The 22,723-nt window shown below is 42.6% G+C and overlaps 2 protein-coding genes across 3 annotated transcripts in view; both read left to right on the top strand.

The window, feature by feature from the left end:
- The window catches only part of LOC109487223 (tenascin-R-like), a 49,793-nt gene that overhangs the window by 23,150 nt on the left and 3,920 nt on the right, over positions 1 to 22,723 (top strand). The window contains exons 14-32 of the mRNA XM_019791207.1: positions 754 to 874; positions 1,319 to 1,467; positions 1,806 to 1,934; positions 2,399 to 2,542; positions 2,909 to 3,105; positions 3,502 to 3,589; positions 3,845 to 4,060; positions 4,431 to 4,541; positions 4,942 to 5,012; positions 5,447 to 5,669; positions 6,127 to 6,300; positions 7,698 to 7,853; positions 8,433 to 8,548; positions 9,094 to 9,280; positions 9,643 to 9,776; positions 10,591 to 10,710; positions 11,206 to 11,272; positions 11,562 to 11,748; positions 12,160 to 12,281. Of these exons, the coding sequence (XP_019646766.1) occupies positions 754 to 874; positions 1,319 to 1,467; positions 1,806 to 1,934; positions 2,399 to 2,542; positions 2,909 to 3,105; positions 3,502 to 3,589; positions 3,845 to 4,060; positions 4,431 to 4,541; positions 4,942 to 5,012; positions 5,447 to 5,669; positions 6,127 to 6,300; positions 7,698 to 7,853; positions 8,433 to 8,548; positions 9,094 to 9,280; positions 9,643 to 9,776; positions 10,591 to 10,710; positions 11,206 to 11,272; positions 11,562 to 11,748; positions 12,160 to 12,281 (2,712 nt within the window). The remainder of the gene's footprint in view (positions 1 to 753; positions 875 to 1,318; positions 1,468 to 1,805; positions 1,935 to 2,398; positions 2,543 to 2,908; positions 3,106 to 3,501; positions 3,590 to 3,844; positions 4,061 to 4,430; positions 4,542 to 4,941; positions 5,013 to 5,446; positions 5,670 to 6,126; positions 6,301 to 7,697; positions 7,854 to 8,432; positions 8,549 to 9,093; positions 9,281 to 9,642; positions 9,777 to 10,590; positions 10,711 to 11,205; positions 11,273 to 11,561; positions 11,749 to 12,159; positions 12,282 to 22,723) is intronic.
- The window catches only part of LOC109487261 (receptor-type tyrosine-protein phosphatase T-like), a 30,400-nt gene continuing 21,361 nt past the window's right edge, over positions 13,685 to 22,723 (top strand). For both annotated transcript variants that reach the window (XM_019791240.1, XM_019791239.1), the window contains exon 1: positions 13,685 to 13,902. The gene's annotated coding sequence lies outside the window, so the exon portion shown is untranslated. The remainder of the gene's footprint in view (positions 13,903 to 22,723) is intronic.

Raw genomic sequence — 22,723 nt, 5'->3', positions numbered from 1 at the left:
CCGGGGTGGGCGGGGAAGACTGCCAAACAGGTGGGGGACTCAGGCCCATATTGTATCCAAAGCCATGGTGTGGGACTCCAGAATGATGCTTTGTGTCCAGAATAGTGTTTTATCCGGAACCATTCACAGGCACTGTTATGGACTGTCCATACGTATTCAGAAGGGTGCTTTATCCAGAACCTTGCTCAGGCTAGGTGCTGGATAGTCCATGCGTATCTAGAACCAGACAACTCTACATGACACACACTCTAAATCAAGAAACAAGCCTAACTTAACCCATTCATGCATAGGCAGGGTCCTGGATAAAATAGGGGACTTGTGCCCCGTATAGAATATAGAACGAGTCACTGTAAGAATAATGATTGTGCTTCATTTTGGACAGTGCTTATTTATGGGGAGTTTGTATGTATCTTGTTCAAAACTGCGGGGATCGGAAGCGAGTGGGCAGAGATTGAATTTCAGTTGATTGACAGGGTTGTGGCCCTCCTTCCCTGAGGTAAAAAATCACTGATGCGTTGACATGCCTATCACGTAATACTCGTTTATTCGTTTATTTCGATACCCTTTAGTCAATGAGGACTAATCTTCCAGGATTCAAAAACATATAAAACAAATGAACATACTGACAACACAATAAAAGAGAATGAACATACATAATCATCACAAATTATATACAGGTTAAACAATAACGTAACTTGATATATACAATTTAACTTATGTACAACTGGTATACTATGTCTTATCTCCCCACAGCGTGTCCAGTGGGTAAGTTTGGGGAGGACTGTCTGTACGACTGCCACTGTCTGGACGGGAACACTTTCTGTGACAGGGTCAACGGGACATGTCCTCGGGGATGCCAACCTGGATGGCAGGGGTACTTGTTTATCTTATTTATTTAGCTAATTCATTGATTTATAATACATGTAATTTATTCATCTATAGCTATTTACCACACATTTGTGGAATGATTGACAAAAAAGCTGAAGATTATCTCTTCAAGATGTCAAACCCGAGACCAGACTGTAAGGTTTGAACCACTCACACGAGGAAGGACCCCCTACTACAATGTATATTTGATAAGTGTGGTGGGATCTTTACCATGCTCGAGGTGTGGCTGTCCTTAGACATGGGACCTTTTACATCCTATTTGAAAGGACGTTCCTAACCAAAGCTAGGTACTCATTTTCACCTGAGTGGAGTAAGGAAGTACATGTAAAGTGCTTTCCAAAGGGAAAAACACTAGGGATTTGAACACAGAGTTACCTTTAGATTCAACAAGCAAACAACCCTAACCACAATACTACCTTAACATCTTCAGGTACAACTGTCAGCAGAAATGTCCCCTGGGCACCTTTGGGCATGAGTGTAAGGGAACGTGCCACTGTGACCAAGGCCTGTGTGACAGGATCACGGGTGCGTGCGCCAGCGGGTGTGCGGAGGGGTGGATGGGCAGCGCCTGCCAAAGGGGTAGGTGAACGGTTCAACATTCAACACAAAGTTGTTGCTAATGTCGTCCAAGTTGGGTCATGCACACTTGCCATCATTTTTTACTAACATTACAATTTTGAGGAGTGTTGTTAGTTATCTATGCCTTTGAATAAATTGGACAAGAATAAGCAAAAGATTTCCACATACATTACTGCATAAAATTTCCACGTTATTTGCAGTTCCTAGAAAAAAAAGTATTACACTGTACCTTCCTTGCAACAGAACAGAGACATTTTTACATGTATTTAGTACTACCAATTTCCAAATTAGACAATGCGTTATGATGTACGAGTTAACCAGGTTCTTCTGTACCCCAGCTTGCCCACCGGGAAGATTTGGTACCAGTTGTAAGGGGACCTGCCACTGTGCCGGGACGTGTGACATCCGGACTGGGGCTTGTGATGGAGAATGCGCTCTGGGCTGGGAAGGACCCATCTGCCAAAAACGTGACCAACAGTTTTATTTTCAGTTGTCATTTCGTTCATGATTACTTACTACTTCTAAGTTGTAAGTTGTTGATTTGCAAATTCTTAAAGGTTATGCATTGATTTCATTTTTCCCAGGTACAACAACAACCGATTATCAAAATTACGAGATGCACAATTTTGTATGTTTGAAAAGTAGGGCCCGGTTATATATGTCGTGCAATCATTGTACGGTTGTCATATGATTTGAAAATGATGGCATTTGGGGACAGTCGCACACATGTCCTGCAAAATTTACTTGTCTTGTTAAGTTGTTACTGAAAAAGCTGTCTTAGATCATTGTCAGCAGTGGTTTCTGTCACAACCTGTTTGAAAATTCTGCATCATCACAATCGAATGACAACCTAAGACAAATGTAACCGGGCAGTTAGATAGAATCCTTTGTTTCCCATCTATCATGTTGAGCAATGTTTTATTTTCTGCAGCATGTGATGAGGGTAAATACGGCCTGAACTGCAGCCAGATGTGTCTGTGTGCTAATAACGATGTGGCCTGCGATCGTGTGACCGGCCCGACCAAGGACTGTGTCTGCAGAGAAGGCTACTTTGGCAGGGACTGTTCCGAAAAAGGTAGACATTCTAGTTCAACTTTGAGAAAAGGTTAACATTTTAGTGAAAACAGTCTTATACAAGAATGACAGTCTCTGCCACATAGGACAAATTTGTAAGCTAACTCAGGTCTGTTGCATAGTACTATGTTCTGTATCTCTATCATCTGTATAGCCAGAATAACCTGGTGACCCTTTGGTATAACACACCAGCTTTGCTTTTTCTTGCAGGCACCCGGCGCCTGTTTAAAGCTAATGACAATGCCCCTACTGTACTTCGGGTGACAGCGAGTTACACTCTGCGAAAGAATGAGCACGCACTATAATTTTATATGTACAATGTATAAGGCACACTCCTGAACCTTTGCCAAAATCATCCCTTTTACAGCTGAAGGCCCCTACATCACGTCCTTCACCTACACCAGGGTAAACCTGGGACAGCCCACAAACTTCTCCTGCAGTGCCAGGGGACACCCTCCCCCCGGCCAGGGAGACATTAGGGTGGTTCTACAGAACCAGGCTCCTGGGCTTCCCGTGGTCGCAACGTACGTGGGAGACAATGGCACCAGAACAAACTTCTTTCAGGTAAGACTCCAGGCCCTACTTTGTTCTTATTCGGCATATAATAAGTAGTCACATTTGTTGTCATAGAATTTTAAAGTCAGCTGTGGCAGACTCTACTACCAAAAAGGAGCTGAATTTTACAGGTCATATTATGCTTGACTGTCCCAAAATGCCCTCAGCTCAGATTGCGATCAAATGATGATTGTATAACTTATGTAGCCAGGCCCATAGCGAGACATTTCCTTTCATTTAACAACATTCTGTATGTGGTTTCCTTTTTTCAAAACCAATGTAGTTCCATTACACATTTTCATTAAAATTTTCTGTGTAAAACATCATCTGATTCAGATTCTACATTTTAAGAGCATGGGGAATGCATTGTAAGCTCCATGACTGACCCAGTGTTTCTACTTGCAGGCTGTAGTGCAGAGAGGGGAGGTGTTTGAGTGCGTGGTGAAGACTCAAGTCGGGGAGACTAGGAAGAACCTTACGGCTGATGTATTTGGTATGTAATTTCCGTTACCCAACAAAATTTGTCTGTATTAAATCTGTACACCAATGAAGGTTAGACATCCAGGTAAAGAGATACACAAGAAAACTGTAGTTACTCAAGCAAACGTTTCAACCTGCTACATTTCGCCAAAGACTATTCGTAGTTGAACAGGTATCAAATATGTACAGTTATTGTAACGTTATTATTTCAGTTCTGTAGCTGAGGAAAACTTATTTTCCAGTGATTGTTACTGTGTTTTTTTTCCAGAGCCGCCATATCTGAAGTTCCAGCCCTTGGTGATCCCTGGTATCATGACGTTCAGTCTGCGGTGGCGTGCCTGGGTGGAGGGGTTTGACCACGGAGACGGTCCCGTGACGTCCTACTCCGTTTGGTACCGTCCCGATGGTGAGGTAGAATGGACAGTCCAGCCGGTCAAGTTTCATCCAGGACAGTTCAATGAGGAGTTCAACGAAACTATAGAAGGTGCGTTGATGAAGGTTAGACATCCTGGTAAAAATACTCAAAGGAAATTCAAACTCTACTACTGGGTAAATCAGGGAGATAGTTTCTGGACATTTCGAGTTACATCCACTTGACATCCTCTTCTTCAGCATTACTGATATACGTTGTCTTTAATGTACTGGAGAGCTCTACATACACAAAGTCCTCCATTCTGGAAGGTGTGCATTTTATGTCTGATTGAGTGGACCAAGTATATACCCAGTGTGTTATATGTATGGTTCATTGTACGGAGTGCACAGTGTATCTTGTGTGTTCAGTTTAACTTTAGTTGTATACTAGATAAAGAGACAATGATCTTACCAAAATGTTGGTGGCGTATTGCCCATGGAAGGTTTAGCTCCAGGGAGGACCTATGACATAGCTGTGATGCTGTCCAGAGAGGGACCAGGTGGGCAGGAGAAGGCACCGCTGAATGTTGTACAACAGGAAACAAGATGCGGGGGTGAGTAGAAGTAAAATGACTTTATCATTATGTGAGACTCAGCAATGTAAGTCTGGTTACCAAATGTCACTACAGTTAAAATGTCGACGACTAAGCTTGGCTAGTCATGTAGTACGCAGCGAAGAGCCAGCCAGTAGGCTTCTACTCTGGAACCCTGATACAAAGAGAAGAGTTGGACGTCCAAACATAACACTTAAGAAACGTATTGAAACTGGAACAGGCTTGGAGGGCCAGGAACTTATCTCTGTGATGAATGACAAACAGTTTTGGCGAGCTAACTTTGTATGCTCCACCTCTACGGAGGATGATGGATGATGATGATGAAGTCTGGTTGCTTTTGGCATTTGATCAGGGTAAGGATAAGGATGTTTATTGTTTATTTTTTTATATTTTTTTCTAGCACCCCTGGAGCCACCAAAGGAGGTCAGAGTTCAGATACATGGGCCGCGGCACATCATAGTCAACTGGGACGTAAGTACATCTAGTCTTAACGACTTTTCAATTATAGATATGCTTGTTCTGAGTTGTGGGTTTGTGTTTCTGTTTGTAATGTCTACTTGCTTCAGTAAGTTGCATGGGTTGGGAGGCAATTTTAACAATTGATTGATAGGGAGGTCATGCCTGTAGGTGACCCAACATTGCTTGGCGGGAGTACAGTATATGGTGGGGGGGGGATGAAAAGGGATTCTTGAAGTAGTGCAATACCCGACTGACTTACATCATACAATCCCCTTTACATTTCCAATACAGTTCACAAAAAAAAACAATACCACTTTTATTGCAGAGCTCAGTCACAAAAACCAAAAAATACTTCAGAATCCTGTAAGTCTAAAATCTCTGAATTTCTGTCTCTGACTGTACTTTATTTGCGAGGTTTGTCAAGATAAACATGATTTATCTCCAAGGTTCCTGAAGTGGAGGTGATCCGATGCTGGTATTATGGGTTCCGTGTGCACCACAAGAAGGTGAACGAGCTGCCAGTTTCAGTCTCGCCAAACCTGACCAGCACCACCAGACAGTACAACCTGTTCGTCTCACCTGCCGCAACTTACCTGGTCAAGGTGGAGCTCTGGAACCTGGTGGGATCTGTGGAGTCGCCTTACTACGAAGTCAAGACACCTGACGATGGTATGGGCTTCAAACTACCATGATCCCTATTTCCTTATGGAATCTTTTGCGATAAATTTTTGTGCAGTTCATATTGTGATGAGTAAGAGTATATGGAAAAACATAGTACACTTCCTGCCATTAATCTGATCATGTCAAAGATTTTCAACAGAATTCATAATGCTTTCCAGACAACAATTAATCTACAGTCACCAGCAATTTGGGGTTTTCTATGACTGTTTCTGTGCTGTACGTCGACATAGAGTTGTGAAGAAAAGGTTGCAACATATTAGATATTTTAAAAAATGATTTAGAAATACTGTGCCTGTTTCTCCATTTCTTCTCAAATCCATGGCGTACAAAGATATTGCCTTGGAAAAAAATGTAGGTGCATCAAACAATGTATGTGATTGGGGATTGAGATGAGAAGCACAGTGCATGAACATTTACATTTCTATCTTACGCCCTTTGATCACAGTTCCCGGCCCGGTACGAGGGTTCAAGGTCCTGCGCTTCAGCAGTACGGAGGTGGAGGTGAGGTGGGAGGAGCCAACGGAGAAGAACGGACTCCTGGTCGGCTACCAGGTCACGCAGAAACTCAAGCGGCGTCACCGACGGAGCCCAGGGAACACCTGCGTCATCCCTGTACCAGGTATAACATACAGTTTCATAAGAAAATCAGCCTTGCAGCATGAGGTACATGTACAACAAGCTGAATTACACTGATTTGTACAATCAGATGGCAGAAAAATCTTTACATACATACAGAGAAAACGCAAGCCTAATTATATGCACTGGTCCAGTGACCAGATAGACTGCTTCAAAATAAGAACTGAACCTGAAATAAGACCTGAATTTTCAGGCACTTGAGACCTATTAAGGGCTCCCAGCCCCGAGAATAGACAACACTTAATAAGCTCTTGTTGACAAACTGAATACCTTTTTTTAATGAGAAAGTTCCAAAGAGCAAGTTGTATAGTATTAAATTGAGGGTAGTGGACCGAGTTGACCGAGTTGACCGAGTTGCCCGAGTTGACCAAGTTGACCAGGGTAGTGGTCCGAGTTGACCAGGGTAGTTGACCGAGTTGACCGAGTTGACCAAGTTGACCAGGGTAGTGGACCGAATTGACCAGGGTAGTTGACCGAGTTGATCGAGTTGACCGAGTTGACCAGGGAGTGGACCGAGTGGACCGAGTTGACCGAGTTGACCGAGTTGACCGAGTTGACCAGGGTAGTGGACCGAGTTGATCGAGTTGACCGAGTTGACCAGGGTAGTGGACCGAGTTGACCGAGTTGACCAGGGTAGTGGACCGAGTTGACCGAGTTGACCAGGGTAGTGGACCGAGTTGACCGAGTTGACCGAGTTGATCGAGTTGACCGCGAGTTGACCGAGTTGACCGAGTTGACCAGAGTTGACCGAGTTGACCGAGTTGACCAGGGTAGTGGACCGAGTTGACCGAGTTGACCAGGGTAGTGGACCGAGTTGACCGAGTTGACCGAGTTGACCAGGGTAGTGGACCGAGTTGACCGAGTTGACCGAGTTGACCGAGTTGACCAGGGTAGTGGACCGAGTTGACCGAGTTGACCGAGTTGACCAGGGTAGTGGACCGAGTTGACCGAGTTGGCCAGGGTAGTGGACCGAGTTGACCGAGTTGACCGAGTTGACCAGGGTAGTGGACCGAGTTGACCGAGTTGATCGAGTTGACCGAGTTGATCGAGTTGACCGAGTTGACCGAGTTGACCAGGGTAGTGGACCGAGTTGACCGAGTTGACCGAGTTGACCGAGTTGACCAGGGTAGTGGACCGAGTTGATCGAGTTGACCGAGTTGACCAGGGTAGTGGACCGAGTTGACCGAGTTGACCAGGGTAGTGGACCGAGTTGACCGAGTTGACCTGAGTACTTGTTTAATGCCACAAATCAGGCAAAAGGTTGTCTGCGAGTCTGTTGTCTAACATGATTCTATACTGTGTATACTAGTATCACTCACTCACTCACTATAATTATAATATTATGTTCCGAATAAACCATTCATTATCATCATTCATTAGGCAACGCGACCGAGACCACAGCAGTCGCTCCCAACGTGACCAGCTTCATGTTTGCAGACCTGCTGCCCCACTCCCTGTACAGGCTGTCAGTACAGGCCATCACCAGGGCAGGGCCGGGCCAGGAGGTCGCCATAGAGCAGGCTACTGCTCAAGGAGGTACAGTTCATCAATTTTATTTTCCCTGCAAGATGAAAGAAACTTTGAAATTCACATGTTCCCATTTATTTCCTCTTCTTTTTACCAATTCAAGGAAGACAGATGCAAAATTCTCCATTTGATTCTGACAGCTCTCAAGGAGATAAGGTTCATCAAACTTTCCCTATTGGCTCTTCCTTTCACCAACTTTGACAAACAACAAAGAAGAGAGATGTATTTGGTATGACATCTAATCTCAGAGAAACCTATATCGACTTGATTTGATTAGCAATACGTCTGGTATGGAGGTGTTGTTTTGGGTGAGCTTGTCTCTCTGTCCTAATCTTGCATCGTTGCATGGTGGGTGGGAGGTGATTTTGACAGGTGATTGACTGACAAGGAGGTCATCTGAAGATTATAAGGGTATAATGCCTGATTATAAATTACATCCACACAGTCCCACACTTCCAGAGATCTGTGAACTTGTAAGTCACGAAAAACAAAAAATTCTTCTGGGAAGTCAGAAACCTGCGATTTCTTGTCTATTGTATAAAAGCCAAAGAAGTAAAAGTTATGACTTTCTTCATGTAATTCTGGCAGCTCCGAGTGGTTCGATAGAGAACCTGCAGGTGGTGAGTTTCCAGCCGGCTGCCATGCAGATCAGTTGGGACCCTCCAGCTTGTGAGCAACGCAATGGCAATATCACACAGTACGAGGTAAGATGATGCTGTATGTGTATCTGTATACTATTAGGTATATTCAGCGTAGCACACCAGCTTTACAGGCACGTGGTGTGGCTGCAGCTAGCTATATTAAGCCGAATGAACTGTTACACACAATCTTAAGTTTGTACATTTAACAGTGCAGGAGTTGTTTAAAGCTTTCTAGTGATGATGCCCCAACTGTGCTTGGTGGCAACGAGTTCCACTCTAGGATAGTTCTAAATACAAGACATTAGTACCATGCTACATTCAGGACGGGGGGTAGCCTGTATTGTGTATCATGATCATTATGATATCAGCTGTCTTTTAAACTGTCATATATTGTTACTGGTAACATTGCTGGTTATGAGTTGTCAGAAATTGTCGGCAGTCATAGTGAATATTATGCATTACCTGGTATATACATTCTAGAGGTTCAGAATCTCAGATTTCTTGTTGTTTGAGTATGGAGCTTTGAATGGAAGGCCTGATATAAATGGTACATTAAGGCTTTCTATAATCATATATGATTATTTACCAAGTCGCATGTTTCCTCATAGGTTAACAGTGAGGAGGTGAATTCCACATCTCCCCTGCCAGGCTCGGAGACGGCTAACGTATCCACCACGGATATATGGTTGTACGACCTGGTGCCGTATACGACATATCAGCTGCGGGTACGTGCGTACACCAGGGCCGGGCCTGGACCATGGTCTGCACCGCTGCTGCAGCGAACCAGGGAGTACCGTAAGTTATGTTTACTTCGCATAAGGTGAACAATATATATTGTTTTTGCTCTGCTAAATCTTCTTCTCCAATCACATAAGGTCAATGACCTGTCCCAGATGTCTGTCACCACAGTAACTGGTGCTGTAGCAGACACGTGGTATAACAGTATGTGTTTGAGTAAAAATAAGCAGAACAGTAAGATGGAACATGAACCTGTAAAATACTGTACATATATATAGCATCTTCCCTGTCATGACCATGTGGAAGTTAGAGTCATTAGTGATCTATACTAGTTCAAGATCACTTTCATCCTCACTAATCAAGTTGATTAAGAAGTTAGTAAAATTGCTTTATATATCCCACCTCCTTTTTCCCTACAGGCCCAGAGGCACCGCGAGATTTCCAGGTGGACTCTGTTTCCCCGACCTCCATCTCCCTGTCCTGGCGTGAACCCTGGCCTCCGGGTGGTGTCATCACGCACTACGAGATCGTTTTCTGGAAAACCATGGATGAGGTATGTCAAAGTGAAAACTTGAGCCAATACAAGGAAGTTCTCTCCCCTAAAACTTTTGACCAAAGACTGGTCTTCCTCAGTAGACTGACCCAGTGAGGCTTGTCACGTGGCTTCTTTGAAGTGTGACGTCAACACTGGGTCAAAGGTATTGGCCACCGTCGTGGTTGAGTGAAGGGTGATGGGCCCTGATGTAAATAGCCTCTTTCACCCCTTTCAGGAAATAGTCTTGTTCAGTGTCCAATATTCTTGGTGTCCGCTGTCCAGTGAATGGATGGATGATGTATGTCGATGAAGGACATTTGGGTAATGAGATACATGGAAAACTATAATTCAAGCAACTGGATAGATTTTAAAAATGGTCAACTACAAAAGGAGTAGAGTGGATGCTGCTTGAAACTGTCTCAGTTTTCGAAATCCATCCAGTTGCTAGAGTACCAATTTTTTCTTCATGGATGACCTAGATCACAAAGTCTTCCACACATAATAATGATTATGTTTAATGCTTCAGCAGCATATTTGCAGAAACCACTTGGGAATGGAAGTATTGTTTTGAGTGGCTGAGTTTATGGCCTGTCAATATGTTTGTTCCAATTGCTTTTGTTTTTGGTTGGGAATGAAGAACTTTACTATAATAATTCTAATGCATTCCCAATGTCATTAAATTACATTGATTTTGATATAATGTTGTATTGCAACAATACAATACACGTGGGACACAGGCAGCAGTTGCTGCTGTTGTGTCCCACACATAGAATTCTGTTAAACATTAAATGTCTTGTAATCAATCTTTCACACTTCTTCGTTCGTCTACCAGCATGGCGTGCCTTCGACCCTAAACACGAGGACGGTGTTGGCCAATGACACGTACGGACCGGATGACATCATTCAGTACGAAATCGACGGCCTGTCAACCGATGTCAACTACACAGTCAATGTAGGTACTATATCGTAAAAACTATTATGTTCCCATGGACAAAATGTAATCTATGAAATATTGTTATGAATGAAGTATATAGTAGAGGGGATTCATTCCTCAAGCTACCGACATCTTGCACATGCAGTCGTCCCTCTGTAAGACATCTGGAGCCGCATAGTTCCTGTTTAGAACTTTTATTCAGCCTGTCACACGACCGGTTTTGCCTGTGTGGCTTCTTCAAGTGTATAGATGCTAGTGACATGAAAGAACTTATAAAATTGTTACATCTGTCTCATTGACAATGACTTGGTTGCCTCAATTTAAAAAGAAACAGAATTTCAATGGCTCTAGGCAACTGATAACATTGGTGTGCAGATTTTCATAGTGAACCTTTCTTAGTGAATGTATAGATCTAGAGTGTAGTGTTTTGGTAAATGTTGTTGTAGCTAAGACTCTTCTCAAATTGTCTACTACAGAATGGTCCGTAATTAGTGTTACATGCTTTTTCCTTAGATCAAGGCATTTAACAGTGTTGGAATGAGCCCCAATGCACGAGTGACAGCATTCACTGATGAAAGTGGTAGGTGATGATATTTCTAACTTTTAAGTTCTTTATCATAACGTACAAAGATATACATCAATAAGGGTTAAACAACCAGGCAGTGAGATACAACAGATATTTTATTAACTGTTTAACTCAAACAACTGGTACAGTCACTGTACCATTTTTGTTTCTCAAATCTATCCAATTGCTTGACTAACAACTTTTAAGCAAAGATATTTTTTGACTGCATGGGTATATGGTTTAAAAAATCATGGATTTTACCAAAAAAGATGTCACTTTTTTTACCTGCTCCGTGTCTACTCAGCTCCAGGCCCTGTGATGAACCTGACAGCTGTGGAAGTGACCACGAACTCCATCGTTGTACGCTGGGAAAAGCCCCTCCTCAACCCTGACAAAGTCTCAGCTTACGAAGTCACGTACCAAAGCAAGACGAAGGGGGCCTGTCCACTCTCTGTTTCCTTCGTCACCATATATAGAATACCAAATGCAAGGTACGTTCCCTCTCCTCCTTTGTAAAGATTCTGTTCTGAGATATTGTTTTGGGTGTGTTTGTGTCTGCTTGGGTGCCAGACCCTGGTGTATCAGTTGGGGAGAACCCTTGTCTGCTACCACAAGTTGCTGCAAACCCTTCTCTGCTACCACAAGTTGCTGCCCAAGCCCTTTATCTATCGGCAAGGAAATAATTCAGAGCCAGGGTGCCAACTAGGGCCAGGCGTATGGCTTCTCTGGCCCAAGGGGTTCTCACTCACTCATATATACGGTAGGGTCTGGAACCTGTTTATATTTGCTTGTGTCCGTAGGTTGATTTGCCATAACATTAAAGCAATCTTATAGGTTTAAACAGTACTGTTAATTAAACGTAAAGTCAAATACAGCTGACCATACTTTCTTTTCTCCTATAGTGTTACTGAGTACAGGATGTCAGGACTGATGCCGTACACACTGTATGGCATATCTGTGCGGTCCAGGACAAAAGCTGGCTTCAGTGAAGTCACCGAGATCGAAACCAGGACAGGAGAAACTGGTAAGCACCAAGCAACTGATTCCTGCAAGAAGGATTCAAAACATACGAAAGATTATATTGAATCTCTTGATTTACAGTCCTTTACCTCCATGAACGAAGATGTTGTTTGGGTTGGGCTTGTCTGTGGGCATGTGTGTATGCTTGTCCAGCATAGCAGATTGCAGGGAGACTGGTTACTAGATATTGGCAGGGAAGCTAAGACTAAAGGTGACCCAGCACAGCACTTGGAGGAATTCAAGTTATAACTCTGTTTGATACCAGGTTAAAAACTGTTACTGTAACAATCTCCTCCACATTTCACACATTTGCCCAAATTTCAAAGCTTTCCCAGATGCCCAGAATCTAAAATGTCTGATTTCTTCTAATCATTTTATATGCAAGATACCTGTCATTTACCAGCAAGATAAAAGACAATTTCCTGAGTGTGCCCTTTTTTCCAGCTCCAACGGGGCCACCAACAAACATCCTACACAGCCAAGTGACACCGACATCAGTAGTCTTTACCTTCCTACCACCACTGTGTGACCAGAAAAACGGGGAAATCACCATGTACGAGTACGTGTTGGTTCGTCAGAATGCTACCTCGATCTCCGAGTGGCTGCTGGGAAACACCTCCGCAACAACCTACGCACAGAAGTTCACCGGCCTGATTCCGTACACTGATTACTACTTCCGAGTCCGAGGCTTCACTAATGCGGGACCCGGGCCATTCTCAGATGCTGTGAGCATACGGACAGCAGAGGACAGTGAGTGTTATGGTCACCAATGTTCAATCTTTTAAGCTTAACTTTCAATTCAGCATTTTGGTCTTCTAAAAACAATTCAGCATTTTGGTCTTCTAATGGTACAGAGTAAGAATGACATTCATCTTTCATATACAGGGGCAGAGTAGTTAGGCTGTAGACACGAGGCTGAGTGGTCGTGGATTTAATCCGTGGTGTTCCTGGCTAGACAGTGTGTCCTTTGGAGAGACATTTTACACGACTTTCCTTACTCCACCCAGGTGTAATATGTGTGCCTGACTTTGGTTGGGGAAAGGAGAGGGATGGGCACTGCCTTCCAATATTATGTCCTAGACACAGTGGATCAACAACCCACTGCACAATCATGTATATTGCCTCAATATTGCCTCAATATTAGTGACCATGGTAAACTCATTCACCTGTAATTCACAGCATGTCAGCCCTAGAGCATCTTCTATGGCTATTTGTGAATGACAGTCTCTTCCACTGCCAATCTGCCCCAATGGTCATAGAACATCCTCTACCTTTAGCCCTACTAGTGGTCTTACCAAACAGCCCATGGGACTACCTTTACTTTACCTTTACCCTTATGGTCTACCAAATACATTGTAGGTCATGGAAGTCAATATTTTTAACTTTCTTTCTCATTTCTAGAGCCCCCCGCTCCACAAGACCTGCGCGTTGCCTTCACCTCAACCACGACTGCCACCATCGCGTGGAACCCCCCCTCCCCACCACATGGTATCATCCTGCGCTACGCCATAGAGGTACAGAAGGAGGGCGAGTTGCTCAACACCTCAAAGATCATCCGGGCTGCAGACAGGAAGAACAGGCTGGTTATACGGGACCTGGCACCGTATACAAACTATACCATTCGGGTAGGCTGTTCATCAACGTTGTTAACCAAGAATTAATGTGTTCAAAAACTTGTACTTCCCAAGAACTATATCATAGAGTGGAACTCGTTGCCCCCAAGCACAGTAGGGGCATCCCCTCTGACTAGAAAGCTTTAAACAACTCCTGCAATTAAATGATTGCGCAAAGATTGGGTGTAGCATGTGTAATGTAGCCAGCTACTGCCTGCGAAGCTTTTCTGCAAAGCTGAAGGGAAGTTATACCGGCTGTATTGATACAGATGATAGTTGTTCAGATAATTGTAACGTTAGAATGGCCAAGGTGGCTAGAATGAAAGTTCATCTGAGCTGGTTAATGACATTCCAGTGAAACCAATGGTAATAAGTTGGAGAACAGTTAACCTTTTCCACAACCTAAATAGTTGGCATGAATAAATAGGAAAGTACGGTCATGTTTGTAGCTTACACAGTTGCACCGTTCTACCAAAACAGGTACGAGCCGTCACTGCAGCTGGGAAGGGGCCATTCAGCACGCCAGTCACTGCACAAACTGATGAGGGAGGTAAGATGAACAAACTTATTATGTTGTATCTCTGTCTTTTAAAAACTATATCATCAAAGAATATTTCATCAGTTTTTGTTGAATTCGTTGAATTTAGGTAACAACCTGACAGTGAATGCAATTTTTTTCCCTCTTCACAAAGTCACGTGTCAATGATGAGGTCGTGAGTTTTTGCAGAGAGGAGCTAAAATAGGTCTGGTAACTACATCATATTATGTACAAGGATAGCAATTGCATTGTTCCATTCAAAAACAAAGGCCTACTAAATTATATTTTGCATTCTATTAGTTCCTGGCATGCCCCATGCCCTGACTGTGACAACAACAAAGAACAGCATCGTGGTGCAATGGAAGCCTCCTCTACAGCCTAACGGGGTCATACAGGGGTACAAGGTAAGAACACACAAAACTGCAACCTTCCAGATGTTATTTAGTCTTTGCATTCTTAGTGTTTTTTTTTTATTTATGATTAAAGAAATTCATGTGAAAGCCACCGTGTCAACTGTGACCCTCACTCAGGTACAGTATAGGGACCGACACGGTCATCCTCCTCGGAAAATCTGTATCTGTATATCTGTACATGAATCTGTATAAATACATGTATGTATGTATCTGTACATGAATCTGTATCTGATTGCAAACAAAGATATCAAGTGATTGCCAAGTAAAGAATGATGAACTGCTGCAATGGCCAAGTGTGTAGATTGCTTACCTTGCATTCAGTTAGTTGTAGGTCGTTGGAACAAAAGTTTTACCTTTAATCATACCACTACCAGTGGAGTAGCAATTGCACTACTGTGAGGTCTATTGAACCATGGATGTGTTATAACCTATGCACCAAGTGGTGCATGAATGACTTTAAATAATGATGAGGAAACTTATCAGAAACTGAGTTACAAGTAATTATACAACCTCTTCAACTGACAGAGATGGTTAGGGTTAGAATACAAGGTTCCGCAGCATTAGCCATTTCTTAGACTCCAAGAACGGGGTAATATATGATTTGTGGTATATATATCATATATATCTGTTATGCACAAATATTACTCAGATCTCTCTTGCCCTGACAGGTCAGTTGCAAGGGGCTTGCCTCTCATGACCCAGACTACGACCCTTCTAAGGATGTGTACCCTGTAGAGAAGCTGTCTACAGAGTTTCACCACGTGTTTGAGGGGCTGTATTCCGGCACTGACTACACCGTGACTATAAGAGCAAGGACGAAGAAGGGTTACGGAGACACAGCTTCCCAAAACTGCAGTACTACTATAGCAGGTAGGCTTACCATACTAAGTTAACAAAATTCTGTCAGGTCATATATGTCTTGTCTGCCTGAAAAATGCATCTAAGACCTGCTCTTCACTAGATGTTGATCACTGAAAAATCTGTAGAGTGATCCTTAAATTTTTGGTCGCTCAGTAGTCACAATCTCTAGTAAAAAGCCCAAAAGGGGGTGCAAAAAAGATCTTCAATGAAACTTCATCCAATAAAATGTAATGTTATATCTAAACTGTACATACATTGGATGCTGCTGCTCTAGAGATCTCCCAAAATGGAAGATACATGTACATGTAGCCCTAAGGGAAATTAATGGAGGTTATAACAGCCATTCTAATGCAACATAACATGAATTACTTCTAAACTAGTTTTACCGAAGAAGATTATGATTCATATCGATATTTATTTTCCTACCCTGGAACTCAGAACCACCAACCCCAGAGGCACCACTCCCAGTGGGAGAGGCAAAGGACAACACTGTCTCTCTGGAACTCAAACCTGTACTGCCCAAAAATGGACCAATCAGGTATAACAATGTAAAATATTATAGATAGCTGACAGAGTTTACTTATGGATATGGAAGTATATAATTGTTTTGATTGGCTGCATTGTTAGTTTGTGTGTTTTGTGTCCAGAGATGGTAGGTAGACAGCATGTGTGAGGGAGGGAAGATTGACAGGCAGAATGACAGGTCAGACAGAGGAGATAGAGTGAACTTAAAGGTCACAGAATCTGGCCGGGAGCCAGCAAAAACTACACCTACATGTAGTTCTGGTAAAAATACAAAAGGATAGCCTCATTGATCGTTCTAATAAATTAGAAAATAGAAGAAATTCATCCAGTAGACTAAGTATAGAGTTTGATTCGTTATTGAATATTGTTCACCTTCTTTAAACTTTGCAGAAGTCTAAAAATTCCTATTCCTTGTTGAAGATTGTTCAGTCTTAATAAGCATCAGGGACTCACATTTGGGGTACAATGTAGGATGATATGTAATAGATTTAGCATAATTATAATGTTTAATGTAGTCATAACAAAATTCTTCTTGTGTTTTCCTCTCTAGTGCGTACTACGTGGTTGTCCAGAGCAACAACGAGTTGAGGTTCCTTGACAACCAGAACGACATGCTGGACTACCACCAGGCCTCCCACCAGGGAAAACCCTTCTACATCACGGCCATGTTCACTCCTGATCAGGTCAGGGAGAGTTAAGAGACTCTTTCTACTCAACCAAGTCACATCAGTATGTGTAGATGTAAATATGGCAAAGGCCACCGTGTCAACTGTGACCCTCACTCAGATGTAGGGACTGACACGGTCATTGTACTTTGAAAATCTGTATCTGTATATCTGTACAATGTCATGAATCTGTATCTGTACATGAATCTGTACCTGATTACAAATAAAGATCACCAATCATTGCCATAGAAATATTGTACATTTTGGAGTGCATCTATAGCAGCGACTACTGTGTGAACCAGTCAAAATTGCCGTGAGGAAGGTGACAGAAGGTCACGGAAACATCGCCTGAATAAAAGACTTGGTTGTGTAGAAAGAGTCTCTTTACTCAGTGTCTTACCAACCTGATGAAACTATTCATGTACAGGTCCAGGAGAAGAAGATGTTTGTTGTCGGGGACAACAAGACCTACGGCGGATACTGGAACGCGCCACTGGTGGAGGGGGAGAAGTACTCTTTCATATATGGAGTGGCGAGCGAACTGGACGGGGTATGTTTACTTAGTAGAAAGTTTGGCTCTTGACTAACATACTTTGCAGCCTTGATTTTATAAATTTTAAAGTGATCTGATGCTATTTTCCTAAATTTAGCACAACCAAATGTACAGCAACCCATCATATACACTTTAATAACTGTAAGAAGACAACAATTTTTCATGATTTTGTATCAGATTCTTTAGATTCTAGTATATTTCTCTTTTTTACAGGAAACGCTTATGTCCTTCTCAGAGACCCAACGTCCCATAATAGGTGCAGTACAATGCTATTCATTACTTTTGATTCTTGTGTGATGTTACTGGTAGAAGCCTTACTGATGGATTCCAGTTTGGAACAGAATGTGTACCGATATACTGGACAACCATGTTGCAATAGTTGAAAACGAATACAAAACATATTATAGTGAAAAGTTGAACTTTATTCCAACACAACAGTTTACAGAGAAATCAAATTTTCAGCTTCATCAGGATAATTAATGACCAATCACAATCACGTGAACGTAAACTGTGTGTTGGAATAAAGTTAAACTTTTTACTATGATTATTACCAACACAGATGAACTTTCATGATACAAAACATATTGATGCATTCACGTAATCATTTTGGGGAATCTTTCACAGTTTCCCAAAATCCCGGTGCTGATGGCCCAACAGTACAGAAGGCTGCCGACAACTCTTCCTTGATGATTGCCATCTTTGTGGCTGTCCTGCTTCTTCTCATACTCTTCTTAATGATCCTACTCGCTGTGTATGTGTCAAGGTAAGTAAAAGAAACTTTCATAGTTATACTGTTAAAGTGCCAAAAGCAGTTACTCAAGCAACTGGATATAACTTTGGAAGTAGCTTGAGTAACTGCTTTTTGGCGTATCATATTACCTGGATGTCTAACCTTCATCGACGTATACTGTTAAAGCTTTGTTCCAACTCAATTTACAGTGAGTTCCATTCTTGCATTGGAACAAAGCTTGAACTCTATAACTATGGATTCTACCAACACAGATGAGCTTTCATTTGAAAAGAAATGTTCATTTAGCCTCTGTAGCTCAAAGGGCAAAAATGATTGAAAAAGGATTGGATAAAAGGTCTAAATGGGAACTATGCATCTTCAGATGTATTGCTAAAGGATGACTGCAGTGTGGAAGATGTCACTTAGTTTGAGGAATAAATCCCCTCTATGTTCATGTTAGAAATGTGACAGCATAATTACCATTATATAGCTTTTAGACAGTCTAGACATGATGCAAATGCTTTATGGAATTTCTTGCTTGCCCTTGTAACTATATGTCAGTGGGTTATATGAATAGTTAACCCACTTTGGGAAGTGAAGTTAGGATGGAAACAACTATAAGCTTTTCAGCACCATGGAAAGAGCCACTTTACACCATATACATGGAAAATGCATAACCATTGCTATATTTAAGCCTTCTTTTCTCATGATAAAGCATTGCAAAGCTGGAATGTAAAGTAGAGTCATTAGTAGATACATGTATCTACTGTTAACCTTCACTCATTTGAATTGGTAATCCGATCTTTTGCAGACGGAAAAGACAGGGGACGCTTGATGTGGCAGCAAAAGAGGCGGTCTGTCTGTCTCCAGTGGCAAAAGCTCAGGGTAAACATTTCTTTTGAACACGAAATATGCACTTCTTAATGCTTACTACTAGCAGTACAGAGTTCATTTGACTATAGCATGACTCTAGCAATTGTGATACTAAATATACAAAGACACTGATTTGGCTCTTTGTTTTCAATTTCTATTTCTGAATCAACTATTGTTAAGTTTACCTTAGCAAAAGGAAAACGTATTGATTTTGCTCAGTTTCTTCATTCATTCCAAACATGGTCAATGACCTGTACCAGGCGTCTGTCACCATGGTAACTAGTGTTGTAGCAGGCACCCTGTGGTGTTGGATTACATTATGTATAGCAAGGGATGAGTAATGAATGTGTATATAAGAATAAACAGAGCAGTACTTTGTAAGGCTAGACGCTGTGAAGGTAAACATTATGCATTTACTTTACAAATGTTAATTCTATGTTTATCAAACTATGTTTGTTTGCTTTATGGATGACTCCAGATGCAGCGCGGCAGGAGGGACATGTGCCATTTCCGTTTCCAGTCACGGAGGGGCAGTACCCGCCGCTCAAGCTGGAGGAGTTCCCAGAACATGTACGCCTCCTGCGCAAGGACAACAACCAGGGATTCAAGCTCGAACATGCGGTAAATGTTATATGTTATGTTCAGATCATAGTCTAAAGGAACCAGTGCTCTTAGAAACACCCAGGGGTATTGTGTTGGGTGGCTCTGTGAGCCTGTGTGTCTGCTTGTCAAAGTGACACATACGGCTCATGCGCAAGGACAATAACCAGGGCTTCAAGCTGGAACATGGGGTAAAGTAAATGTGACCATGTCTTGTCCTGTGTAAATGTATGCTGGACCCCATTGAAAAGCAGCTTCTACTAGCTGAACGGGCTACCCAACTATTTTATGATGAAATAAGATTAGAAAATAAATAAACAAGAACACGTATGCCTCATGCACAAGGACAACAACCAGGTCTTCAAGCTCGAACATGCGGTATATGCTTCATGTTTTGTTCATAGTCTTAAGGGATCTGGCGGTCTAAGGGGACAGAGGTATTGTTTTGTACGGGACCGTCAGTGGGATTGTATTTGTTCTGTATCAAGTTAACATGACGTCATGTATCAAATTATACTCAGTATTGTCTACACTGTATATTAAAATCAGTATATTAAAGTGACAAAGTACACAAGGAATGCCAGTTCCTGGACAATTTGACCACTTTTTCGTGATCCCTTAGAAAACTTAGATAATGACCATACATAGTGACCTGTCCACATAGGCCAGATTTCATTGGTCTTCTACATGAGTGGTCTTCTTGGGAAGTTTTGACTGTACAATATTCTGTATCTGTATAGCTGGTATAACCGCCCTTCGGCATAACACACCAGCGTCGCAGGCATGCGGCGTGACAATGCCCCTACTGTACTTGGTGACAGTGAGTTCCACTCTGCGATAGTTCTAGGAAAGAATGAATTCTTGAACACTTCAATCCTTGGTTGATAACTCTGGTACTTGAAGGCGTGACTATTTCTTGTTCTCTTCTGGGCTGGTATTAGGTACTTAGTAGTTGGGACATCCACCGAGTGTAATTGTTTTGTCCTGTATTTGTTCCAGAGCCTCCCAGACGGCCAGACATCATCATGGGAGACGGCGTTCAAGGAGGAGAACAAGGCGAAGAACAGATACGGCAACATCGTTCCATGTGAGTTAACAAACCAATACTGTACAACGTTAGTAGGCATCCTTCCATCTCGAAAGATGATGGTAGCACTCTAGGTCTGGTGTTGTGGCCGTGAGCAGCGTTTAGTGTGGCTTATCAGCCCTATCTTCGCATGGCAGTCCCGACTACAGTTGGGACACAGGAAAGATGAGCTATTTACAACATACACTCTGTATATATCCATGAATAATTACATTGGGTTGGTTGAGAGACATCAGAAAGCGTGGCCTTGCCAGTGTTAACCCACTGGACAGGGCTGCCTGGAGGTGCAGTGTGAAGACCAGTACTACTAGCCGACTGCTGCCGACCCCTGTGGCAGGGACAACAGCAGCAGTATAATCAAATCCTGGATAGTGAGTGTGAGTGGTGAATGATCGAATAGCAAAATTCTTTCTTTCACAACAAGAGCCAAAGTTTTGATGACCATCTGCCATCTTCATCAGGGCAATTATGACTGGTTCACTTTGCACTGAGGCTAGGTGTTTCTGGTTTGCTAACATATAGCACTGTAGAGCATACAATTTCATATTTTAGTGTTAAATGATAGAGCTGAAACTTGCACTTTCAGATGACTCCAGTCGGGTTGTCCTGGAGCCCACACTGGATGACCCCAGCTCCGACTACATCAATGCCACCTATTGTGATGTAAGTCTTTAGTTAATGAAACCTTAGTAAGCCTAGGCTCTCTAATGGCTTGACGTGGTACTGCTGTGAAACTTTCGGTTCTGATATTTCGTGATTTGGACATGCTAGGGTCACCAATTTTGGACTGTAGATAGCTCTTGTGCTTGGAAAGAATTGGCATAAATTTGGACTCCATAGCAGGCTGTTAATGCTGCAAAGAGCTTTGTGAAAAATAAAATGAGTTAAATGTGACTCACTGTTTTTCAGGGTTACAGGGAGAAGCGGGCATACATCGCAACACAGGGTAAGGATAAACTGTCTTTTGGTGCAGTCACATTCGTCATAGATCATAAGATTTCTATAGCTTGAAATTTCCAGCAGACTGGGACAAAATCATTCACTTGTGGGTAAGGAAAAGTCACAGGATAGTATGGGTACTGGTGTAATACCTGAATCATACAAATAAGGTGTGTGAACAGGAAGGTCACAAAAATGCCAAACAAATCCCAGAAGTCTGAAATCTCTGATTTCTTCTTTTCCTTTTGAGAATGGGACTTTTTGTAATGGGACTGTGGAAGGCCTAACATAAATGGTACAAGGCTTTGTACGAAACTGATTTACCAAGTTGAAGGTTTCTAGATAGTAAACTGTGAGGAGTGAATATGATTTGAAATTCTTGTTTGCGCTTTAGGTCCGAAGACCAAGACCGTGCCCGACCTGTGGCGCATGGCTTGGCAGGAGCGCAGTGCCAGCATCGTCATGCTCACCAACCTGGTCAAAACGCTTCATGGTTTAATCATGGTTTCTTTGTCCTAAAGGTTGTTTGTTTATTTGTTTGTTTGTTTGCACTCCAGGTCCGAAGACCAAGACCGTGCCCGACCTGTGGCGCATGGCTTGGCAGGAGCGCAGTGCCAGTATCGTCATGCTCACCAACCTGGTGGAGATGGCAAAGGTCCAGTTCTACTCAGACCTGGAGCAGTCCGCAAGCATTCCAAAGGTAGGGACAGAATTATGTTAAAGGTCAATGACCTGGACTAGATGGCAGACACCCCATTCCAAAGGTAGGGACAAAATTATGTTTGCCTTCACAGTAAGAAGACAAAATTTGCTCTGCTACTTCTTCTTCTCCAAAAAAGGTCAATGACCAAGACCAGATGTCTGCCACCATGATAGCTGGTGCTGTAGCAGACACCCTGTGGTGTTAGGTAACATTATGTAGCAAGCTGCAAGACAGAGCTCAAGGAGCTAGTCACCACCATATACTAGTTTATGAAATATGTATTTGAGAAAGAATGAACAGAGCACTAGTTTGTTAGGCTAGGCCATGTGAAGGTGGACGTTCATGT

This window comes from Branchiostoma belcheri, unplaced genomic scaffold, assembly GCF_001625305.1.
Source record: "Branchiostoma belcheri isolate BF01 breed outbred unplaced genomic scaffold, Haploidv18h27 scaffold87, whole genome shotgun sequence".
NCBI lineage: Eukaryota > Metazoa > Chordata > Leptocardii > Amphioxiformes > Branchiostomatidae > Branchiostoma > Branchiostoma belcheri.
This window is presented reverse-complemented; position numbering and strand designations above follow the sequence as displayed.